The 11668-nt window shown below is 36.6% G+C and overlaps 1 protein-coding gene across 1 annotated transcript; it reads left to right on the top strand.

Moving 5' to 3' along the window:
• Window positions 1–2731: 2731 nt before the first annotated feature.
• Window positions 2732–5479, top strand: LOC125666718 (cytochrome c). Its single transcript, XM_048899949.2, has 3 exons — window positions 2732–2837; window positions 4370–4551; window positions 4903–5479. Coding segments are annotated over exons 1-3 (330 nt in total). The 5' UTR covers window positions 2732–2835; the 3' UTR covers window positions 5049–5479.
• Window positions 5480–11668: the final 6189 nt, after the last annotated feature.

Genomic DNA, 11668 nt, shown 5'->3' with positions numbered 1-11668 from the left:
ATTCACGTAGGCCTACATGCTTATATATACTATCAATCGAAACATCGCTCGGCCCTTTCCGTCATTTCGATTTAACGGCCGAGCGATGTTCTGATTGATATATTAGGTATTCATTTGAAGAAGTTTTAGTAAATTTGAAATCACAAAACTTTTTCCAAAATCAACATCAAAACGTATGACTTTTCGACACTTTGCACGACCGTTCCTCACATACGCATACATCATATACTCATCACAATGAATTAAAGACAAGGCTTTCTGATATCATAGACATGTGTTTCTTCAATAAAAACTTAATACAGAAATATTCATATCTTGTGATCAGTCGTCCAAAAAACTTGCTTTGTTAAACACCGCTCTGATTCTACGCACAAATAGTCTGTAGTTGATATTAAAAAAAAAAGATGTTAGAGTTCCTCATTGACAATATATACATATAATAGTAATGGTGATCAGTCTATTGGAATTCCCACGGGCATGAATTGTGCTCCTTTATGAACTTACCTGTTTTCATCTTATTACCAGGCAGAATTTATTCAAAAGCTTCTACATGAGAAGAAAAATATCTTGCTGTGGCCTACAACTTGACATCTAGATTCAGATGTATCGACGGCGTTTTATCTACATGTATATATAATTACTCATCTTCGCTCATACATATAGGTATGTCGATCCCAGTGAACTCGAAATAAAAGACACCACGGAGTCTTCTACATCTGCTTCATGCCTAGATATTTTATTGAACACATATTCTAACAGCACATTTTACAGCTCAACTTCACGACAAACGGAATGACATCAGTTTCCTCATCGTCAACAAGACAGCTTTCCATATTTATGTAGCAATATACCATTTTATATATATATAATTTGCAATCCAAAATCACATGCTTTCACTTTCTTAATTTGATCCACTCACACAGGACTTTCCCCGAGCAAAAGACATAAATTCAGTCATCATCTCTTGAACTCCGATCATTCAAAGAACTCATGCAGAAAACCCTAACACTTCCTCTCTAACAAACTCACACGACACTACTGGGAAAAGGATTAGGTGGATGGTGCCTTGCACCTGCTGCTTCAAACAATACTGACACTATTAAGCTCTCCATCTATGCCACGGTAACTCGCTGGCAGAGAGATAGTTATATGACATCTGCATGTATACCCCACCACACCACCCCAAAAGAGGAAAGAATTAGACCAAGTTTTCGAAGAATGTTATCGGGTTGTAAATAAAAAAAAATCCCGAGGGATTCGAACTTACTTTTTTATAGATTGGCAGTGGCGGATTTAAGGGGGAGGGGGGGGGGCAATCTAATTAAAATCAGATCCTAAGATACGCTCACCATCGATACAATAGCAAAGTATACGGCGCGGATCTAAGAAGTCTGATTTTCATTAGATTGAAAGGGGGGGGGGGGGGGACTATAAATTTTCAAAATTAAGGTAAATCGTGGTCTCTTGTTTAGGAAAATGTAAACGGCAAAAGGAGCAATAATTATTCCACTCTCGGAGAAATAAATGACAAAATCCAAAATCTTTTGATTTATTGAATTACTTTTATTGGGAGAACTTACATTTTTTCCAAATTTCTTTTTAAAAATTGCATTTTATTAATTTCACCTTTTTAAAAATGACAAAAATAATTAAAATGACTACTTAGGATACATATTTCAGGCCCGCTATAAAATTTGTAAAATCCAGGTTCTTACGGGGGCTTCGCCCCCTGGGCCCCCACCAGGGCTTCGCCCTGGAACCACTGGGACCGCCTTGAGATCCCAAGTCCCCCTGTCTCATAAACTCGTGCCCCCCCCCCCCCCCTAACCGCAATACCTGGATCCGCCCCTGATTGGTAAGCTGCTTGAGTTAAAATATACGGAATGTTCAGCTATAAGGGCCATTATATAAAATGTGTTATTCCGATTTCTTGCATTGATCTGACATAATGATATATTGAATAATACAAGCTGTATTTCACATAGGCTATAATCACAGACACTTGTTTCTGTAAATAACTTACAACCTCTGTATACTAATAATATTATTAGTATACAGAGGTTGTAAGTTATTTACAGAAACAAGTGCCTGTGGCTATAATCCCCTATCTGTTCAAGAAAAAATCTGAAACTTTTATTTTGTTGTAAATAAAAATGTGATGAATGATAGTTTTGTATATAACTTTTACCATGGTCATTAACGAAATTAAAACTAAGTTAAAGATTTTATCAAAATAAAACAAATTTGGGTTCTATTGAATAGGCCTATAGTAATAGATATACATGTAGATCTATGTAGAAATAAAAAATTGTACGGGAAGACAATATTTTACTTCATTCAGAGCCCCTGGATAGGTTTTCAAACATTAATTTTATATCGTTCAGATAGTAAATCACAATTTTGAAAAAAATAAATAAATAAAAAAATGTCCCCCTGACTTTCATCATTCTGAAGTTTCGTAAGACGTTTACCTTGTTTATGTAACTTAGTATTACATCAGTTTTAGCCACTAGAGGGCATAGCGGTCGTAATAATGGACAGACCCGTTATGAAGAGATGTACAAGATCATTGTATTGTAAGTCTTGTAAATTTTAAAGAAATAATTTCAATTTTTTGTGTTCTATTACCATAATATTTATGAATAATTGACACAAATAGAAAATCACCACGACTAAATGCGTACAATATGCCGCTTGATATGATACGGTAAAGCTGACAACCCTTGAATTTAGAATAGTACATAGTCGTTTCCGATCTGTGACGTCACAGATCGCGTAGCCTCCCTTTCAAAACCATCTTTGTACACTTGCGAAGTAGAAAGAACATCGTACAAAATGTGAGTAATATTTACTAAATTTAATTAATGTACGTTAGATTTTGCATTCAAATGGTAAAACAATAAAGACTCTTCGATATTCTTGTGATTTTTTTGGTAGTTTGATTGTACTTTTGTCTTATCACCAATTATTTACAACACTGTGACCACCGGCACGTCGGTTATTTCAAGGACACTAGCAGGGGTTGAACTTGTCAAACATCACAATGCCAACTAAGACTTGTATGTTTATAAAACGACTACTCAACATCTTCACCGTAGGTTTTCCCCTAAAATTCCGTTATTTTTCTTCATCTAGTGTGTATAAATGTTAACCGATCAGCTGTTGAAAATAACACGTGTACACTGCTGAAGAAAAACAAAAGTTAATGGGACAAACAGAGTGGCCATTTGTTGTTATATCATATATATAAACGTCGTTATTATACGTCAGTTCTAGATCTAATTTATTTTACGGTTCCCCCCCTTCAATAACACTAGAGATCTGCAAGGGCACCAGAAGGACGGGCCCGGGTAGATATCAGTATTCCAGAAAGGGAGTATTATAGAAACATGACAATCGGAACCAGCCTGTTACAGCCTTTATGGCGTAACTGATTTTCAAAATCATTTTTATCGGAAATTCTCTTAAAAGTTTTGCGTAAGTAAGGGTATATATACTTGACTTGCTAATCTTGGCTGAGATTCAGCTCGGCTGGACATTTGAACTGATGCTTTTATCGAATCTCAGTAGGTATAATGGACATATCACTAGTTTAAAAAAGGGGGTTATAGGAAGCTATAGGAGATAAGCAATACTTTTATGGGAGTCCTCATTTCAATGGAAAATTTAGAGATTGTTTTCATTCCTAGACGGTATTCAATGCTTTAATAGTTATATAGAGTTAGTTTAGTAGTTGAATCGCTTATTGGAAGTGAACGGCTGTGTCACATAAGTGCACATTAATTGCTAGAACTGGCTGAAGCTGTAGGTATATTTTCAGACATGAATTATGACGGACTGCTCTGAGATTCTGTGAAGGCATCAGTACAAATGTGTACCTGAGTCAAATCTCAGTCAAGATTATTGACTTGTCAAAGGGTCCCTTTATATAGTGCTAAAATAGCTCTTAGTCTTGTTTACACTACAGATTTGGGCTGATCCCCGGTAGGGATTTATGTTTAATATTATGTTGGAGGTGGAGAAGTTTTATATTTAAATGAATATGTAGCTTTCAAATGGAATTCAGGCTAGATGCACATGCTTTGTGTACATCCATTATCAGTAGAACCAATGGAGCTCATATTTTTACAAAACTATCAGATGCTAGCATGTGTAATGGTCATATATTAGACATGCATAACTTTCTGAAAGTTATTTACCTTTACGTTTGGACTTTGGACTTCTTCTGACATCTGTATAGCCCAATCCAAAAATCGGTAGCCTCGAGTGTCAGATAGTGATTATGTTGATACTAATTAAAGTTATCTTTTGTTTGATGTTCTAATAGGTTTTTATCAATTATGTATTAAGATTTCAAATCTATATTTAGGCCTGATGTACCTGCTGGAGATATTGACAAAGGCAAGAAGATCTTCGTCCAGAAGTGCGCACAATGCCACACTGTAGAGGCTGGTGGAAAGCATAAAACAGGACCCAATCTCAACGGATTGTTCGGCAGAAAGACAGGACAAGCAGTCGGGTTCAGCTACACAGATGCCAACAAAAACAAAGGTATGTTGCAGAATTGTAGAGTGGTTAAATTCATTAACTTTTGATCTGCTGGTTTGTAACTTTGGGTGGCTGCTATGAAGAGAAGAAGGGAAAAGCTATATTAATGACCAGGGAAAGAGGCATTTTAGATGAGACTGTACAGTAGTACCAGAGTACTAATTAGATCTAGTATTAGTCTATCAATACAGATTTATTTTTTTTAAGAAAACACTTTACTTATAAATGAAAGACTGTTCTTATGGAGAAATATTATGTTTGATTGCATGTGCATGTTAGTATTGACAAAGTGTTTGATGCAATTTTGAATCTTATTTTTGTACTATGTACATGTATGATAAATTGATATTGTAGGAATTACATGGGGCAGAGATACTATCTTCCAGTATTTAGAGAATCCCAAGAAATACATCCCAGGAACAAAGATGGTGTTTGCAGGAATCAAGAAGGCACAAGAAAGAGGGAACCTGATCGCTTATTTGGAACACGCCACAAAATAACCACGTCACTTCATAGGATTATAAATTATTGTTTTATTTCAGATTATTTGAGATTTTTGAATTTCTGCATGATTGTCATCTTAAAGTAAAAGAACTAATAGGTTGAAAAAAAAGATAATTATTTTACATCAGTTTGAAGAGAAAAAATGGACTTGTCATGTTTTAATACATGTAAAACTTCTCTCAGTCTGGAAATCATAATTTCTTATAAGTTTCAATCTTTTGTGATCTCAACACGATTCAAAAGGCTTACAGATGTGGACTGGTTTCTTGATTTTTACCGATAAATTCAGTAAATGTTTTTAATGGCGTGTCCCAGGTTGGGCAGTTACTTGTCATGCTGAACATCATTACCACATGAAATATATCTTTTTTAACAGTTTGTATATAGTTGCCAACAAGTTTGTGTTTTAAATAAAAACTTGGATTCATGCAGTGTTATTGGTTATGGATAATGAGTATTCTATATATAATGTATTCTTTTAAAACTGTCATTGAGTAAATGTAAACATGAAAAATTAAGGCTGGTGTTAAAAATCGGTCACTAGATAATGTAAGAAATAATTTTTCGTGACATACTGGTCCTTCCCTATATATTAGTCACCTTGTATTGAATTCTTTTGGGAGTGCTGCATCTATTATAAAAAGTTATTCTGTGAATTCAAGTTATTTATATAACAATACACAGCAATATCTGTTTGTCTAAATCTTTGATGGACAGACATCAATCGATGTATGTCATCCATATTAGTGGATAACCCCTACTGATTTTCAGGTCAAAGGTGTAATTTCATTGAATTGATTATCGCTAGTAGATGACCCCCCCCCCCCTTTTTTTTTTTTGTTTTTCATGTCAAATGTTCACCATGTTTTTTTTAAAGATTTCGATTTGTTGGAAAGGGGCATGCATGGGTTTACAAACATGTCTTATTATGCCCCCCTTTGAAAAAGAGGGGGCATATTATTTTGTGTCGGTCGGTCGGTCTGTAGACCATGTGTTGTCCGCTCAATATCTTGAGAACCATTCACTTGATGATAATGATATTTCATATGTGGGTTAGTTATGAGTAGAAGAGGATCCCTATTGTTTTTCAGGTCAAAAGGTCAAGGGTCAATCTACTCTGGACATAGGAATATAATGTCCGCTCAATATCTTGAGAACCCTTTGCTTGAGAGACATCAAACTTGGCACACTGGTACATCCTAAGGAGTAGATGACCCCTATTGATTTTGAGGTCATATGGTCAAGGGTCAAACTGGGCATAGGAATATACTGACCATTCAATGTCTAGAGAACCCTTTGCTTGACAGACATCAAACTTGGTACGCCAGTACATCTTCAGAAGAAGATGACCCCCATTGATTTTGAGGTCAAACTGGACATAGGAATATACTGTCCGTTAAATATCTCGAGAACCCTTTGCTTGACAGACATCAAACTTGATACACTGGTACATCTTTAAGAGAAGATGACCCCTAATGATTTTGAGGTCACATGGGAATATACTGTCTGCTCAGTATCTTGAGAACCTTTTTCTTGACAGACATCAAACTTGGTACACTGGTACGACTTCAGGAGAAGACGACCACTATTGATTTTGAGGTCACATGGTCAAGGGTCAAACTGGACATAGGAATATACTGTCCGTTCAATATCTTGAGAACCCTTTGCTTGACAGACATCAAACATGGTACACTGGTACGTCTTCAGGAGAAGACGACCCCTATTGATTTTCAGATCCAAAGGTCAAGGGTCAAACTGGACATTGGAATATACTGTCAGCTCCATATCTTGAGAACCCTTTGCTTGACAGACTTTAAACTTGGTACACTGGTACATCTTCAGGAGAAGATGACAACTATTGATTTTGAGGTCGCGTGGTCAAAGGTCAAGGGTTAAACTGTACATAGGAATATACTGTCCGCTCAATATCTTGAGAACCCTTTGCTTGACAGACATCAAACTTGGTACACTGGTACATCTTCAGGAGAAGATGACTACTAATTATTTTAAGGTCACATGGTCAAAAGTCAAGGGTCAAATTGGACATGGGAATATACTGTCCGTTCAATATCTTGAGAACCCTTTGCTTGACAGACATCAAACTTGGTACACTGGTACATCTTCAGGAGTTGATGACCCCTATTGATTTTTAGGTCACATGGTCAATCCACTCTTGACATAGGAAGATATTGTCTGCTCAATATTTTGAATTGATGATACTACTCTCAATTAAATGATGTGTGTGTGTATAACCCTTTTCAATTTTGCACCATGGGGGGGGCATATGTGTTTTACAAACATCTCTTGTTTATTAAGTACACAAATTCGAATTTTGCTTTTGGCTTGTTATGAAAAGTTGTATATGTTAAGAGTATTCCTTTGCCAACAAAAGCTTTATAAAAATGGGATGAATTCGATGGATGCTTGACATGATGATGGTGTCCTCTATGCTCTGTGGGGACAGTTTGTATGTTGTTATATGTCATGTTCCAGAATTTTTCACTTGTGGGGACATTATCAGCTCAGAAACATCTTAAAGGGACTGATTCATGATTTCCCCCCAAATTTTGTTTTTCACTTTTTTAAAATGATCAAAACCAACTGCCTAATATGTTTGAAAGATTTTGCATAAAAATTAAGGTCATACATTATCACAGAAGCTCATTTTAGGGAGTTTATTATTTGTTTTGTCAACAAAGATTGCAGTATGTTATTGTTTAGGAAATTTTCAAAAGAAATGGATATCGATCTAAGTTTATCATATCTTTCACATTTCAAGCATTCTTTGGGTAGACTGTGTCATCTAAAAGTTCAAATTTGTGACTGTGCAAAATTGAGATGCTTTTTATTACAAGTTTAATTTTTCACTGGTTTTGTATATATATAAAAATTCTCGAGTCTTTGTTTAAATAACACAGATTTAAGGCTAAAATATTTCTTTTATTCTTGCATTCAGAAGGTCAAAATTTTGGCTATCAACATTAAATGAGTTATATTTTTAATGTTTAACATAAAAAAATGAAAAATCGTGAACCAGTCCCTTTAACAGTGCAGATACAAGTTTCACTTTTGATTTTAAATGACAATCATCTGGCCTGGAGGTCATAAAAAAATTTAAGTATTTTTTTTATACTCAAAACTCCGTGCTCTAAATCGTACTCATACTTAATAAGGTTATAAAACTTTTATAACATATTTTCATATATACTCAAATGGAATACATGCTCAAGATTTTTCGAGTAAGCTTCCGAGCTTTTTCAGAGTTGTACTCAACACAAACATGGCTGCGTTTGAGTATGAGTACGGTAAAAGTGTTATAACCTGTACAGGTCTGGTGTTTCGCTGTCAAGAGCACTTTAAAAAAAAAAAAAGAAGACATTTCTTTTAAATCCTTGCGTTTTGGTCCTCCTTACTCCTACTGACATCTAGATAGAATAATCTAACTGTGTCTCGGGACAGGTCTTGGGTCCGTAGGACATTAACATTTTAACGATAGAGTATTCTATAAAACTGACATCGAGAGGAGAAAGGAATACCATGTTTTAAATCCAAAAAAAAAAAAAAAATCAAAAAAATCGGGGGAGCATATTTAATTGCTTTCGTGTCTCCTAATCCTTTCATCAGAAAATGATCAACTGTTTCTTGAGAAAAGGACTTTTGGACCAAGGTCTCTCGAGATCATTTTGGAAAGGTCAAGGACACTCAGAACGTTACCTTATAAATGGGGGGATGGGGGACCACTTAAAGGTCACTTGAAATCATTTTGTCAATGTCATCAAGAAGCTTATAAGTGATAAAACTTCATTTCAAAAGTTAATGATCATATATCACACAACTGTGTACTTGTACGAATGACGTTTGAATAAAGGTCTTATGTAAGGGGAAGAAATCCAGCAGTTATTGATCACACAAATAAGTAATAGGTTAAATAGATAGCAGTTCGGGGAACATCTATAGATCAAGTTTACTCATATTCTTGCTTACAAAAGCCCCTGCGATTGAAGAAATAGAAAACCTAAAAATTTCGTAAATTATTCCCCTCTAAATCTCTCATTATGTAACCAATGATGTATAGTTTTTGATAATATCAGTCAAAACGAGCAACTTTGCTTTAATATTAATGATTTATTTGATATAGTTAGGAGATACCCAATATTGAGTCCTTATGGTCTCTTATTTAAGGGTATGGTCTTTAAAATGTGATGCCGAAAATTATGTGTCGTCGCTATAAACAACGCTTGTCCTACAATTACGTATATTCTAGTTTTAAAATGTTCAACTTCCTGAGTCCGACTCCGGAAATCCTTCCTAAGCCACGGTAATTGTTGTTCTAAAATGCTTTACAAAATATTTTTCTTTAATTAAAGGATAGAAAGTTCCGTACATTATTCCTCTCTAAATACCTCATTACGTCATTTAAATGATGCATCGCACGTGAGGGAAAAACACCTACAACATTATACCACCATAGTCTTCTAAAACGCCTTCGATAGAGTGTGGCACAAAGGACTTTGATATGATTTGTGAGGCTTTCGGCATGTAGGAGGGATTGCTCCCGTTCAATGTCTTCCTGCATGGAAAACATAACGAGAAAGACACTACATGACTTTGAGTTCACAATCTCCATTGGTGGGCGAATGTTCAACAACCTACGTTTCGCCGACCACATCGACCTAATGGAGGCAGCAACAGTGAACTGCAAGATCTCACCAACAGACAGGTAAGCAGATCAGGGGCTTATAGCATGGAGGTCAGTAGTGGAAAGAGAATTTAAGGTCATGGTCAACAGCGCAAACATCACCTCTGCACAGATCATCATGAGCGGTCAGCAGCTCGAGGTGGTAAACACGCCTTCAAAGACCGTGTCGCCACATTTATACAGGAGGGCCTCTCTACCGCGCCGAAATCAAGACTAGGCTTGATATCGCAACGTCCAGCATGGCACAACTAGACAAGATCTGGAGAAATAAAGGCATCCTCTCCCCACCAAAAATTACACTGTACAAAGCCCTCGTCGTGTTCATCCTTCTCTACGGCTCCGACCATGACAGCTGAGACGACCAGAATAGTCCTAGCGTTTGAGACCAAGTGCGGACTCGAATGGACAGCCCCCACCCTGATCAGATTGGCAGAAGACAGACCTGGTTGGCGCTCCGTGGCCACATGTCTCCACAACGACCATCGGTCAAGGGCCCGGAATGAGATATGATCGGTTTTTTTTTACACATATAAATAAATACTTGTATGACATAATCGGTCAATGTCTCACAATTAGCAGTTTTATCCCACATGAAAATCCATATTTTCACTGTTAATAAAAAAACCTAAGAAATCAGGAAAATGTAGGGCAAGCAACTTATCGTAGTTTTTATTCCCCATTGTACAACACAAATTAATGTACCAGGTACTTGCAAGCGAACAAAACCCGCGTTTCAACACATTTCAATTAAAGCTTCTTGAGTCACAGAAAGACTTGACATCTGCTTAATTAATTTTGATTTATTTATGTATATTTTGACAACTGAAGTAGAATTTTATTTCATTTGAGCAATTTTGTCGTTTTACAAAAATCTTGAAAAACCCTCAAGATGTCGACAGAGGCACAGGCACCTGAAGTGTGTATATTAGTATCTCACAAGTGGTCATCTCAAAAGCTTATACAGAAGGTAGAAACTGCACTTAGACGTCCCTCTTTGTATTGATGACATTTGTTTTTGCAAGGCATGCCTTCGGTATAAAAAAAATTCTGATTGTAAAACTTCAGATAAGAAATAATGACATTTTCACTGCAAGCAAGTTAAATTACAGGAACACGTGGACAGGGTCAAAGATTCTGAAATTCGTAGAGAGGTCCATAGTTGCAGACTCATAGAGTATGACCGCAGGAACGCTGGCAGACAGTTTAGTTCAGCGATGAACGTCGAATTTTATTGCAGAGGTCTGATGGAAGACTCGGAGTGTATAGGCGCCATGCAAAATTAACGTTTTGCGGAAAATTCCATTTATTGCATCCAAGAGGCTGACGGACCGGTTTGGGTAGTGTTACTATGTGAGCAGCAATATCCTAAACAGATAGGACAGCGTTGGTTCGCATACAAGGTACTTTGATGGTTCAACGGTATATTGATGAACTCTTACAGCCACACGTGGTTCCAATAATGCAACATTCCGGGGCAGTATTCCAACATAATATACTGCTCGTCTAACACGCGCTGTTCTACAAAGACACAACATCTAGGTTCTTCCCCGGTCATCCAATTCACCTGATTTGAACCAATCTAATTAGAATAATCTGTATTATATCCTCTACAACTTCCCAGAGAAACTATCTAGACCTCAAGTGGTAGCGGATTCAAAACGGCTAATTTTAATTGGATTGGATTTGAACCTCTTTCGAACATGCAATGCGAAGATAACGAACAGCAACCAATCGATCTCATAAATCCTATAAGCAATACAAAATAGAGATTTGGGCAAACACGGACCCCTGGACACACCAGAGGTGGGATCAGGTGTCTAGGGGGAGTAAGCATCCCCTGTCGACCGGTCACACCCACCATGATCCCTATGTCTTCATCAGGTAAACGGAATAATCCGTAGTCAAAATCATTGTACC

The sequence above is a fragment of the Ostrea edulis genome, chromosome 10 (assembly GCF_947568905.1).
Source record: "Ostrea edulis chromosome 10, xbOstEdul1.1, whole genome shotgun sequence".
In the NCBI taxonomy this organism is placed as follows: domain Eukaryota; kingdom Metazoa; phylum Mollusca; class Bivalvia; order Ostreida; family Ostreidae; genus Ostrea; species Ostrea edulis.
Note: the sequence above shows the minus strand (reverse complement) of the source record. Positions and strands in the feature narration are given on the sequence as shown.

Excerpts from the sequence above, each read along its gene's own strand:
- LOC125666718 (XM_048899949.2), top strand. Across the intron at positions 4,552-4,902 it reads AGATGCCAACAAAAACAAAG|GAATTACATGGGGCAGAGAT; the intron begins GTATGTTGCAGA and ends TTGATATTGTAG.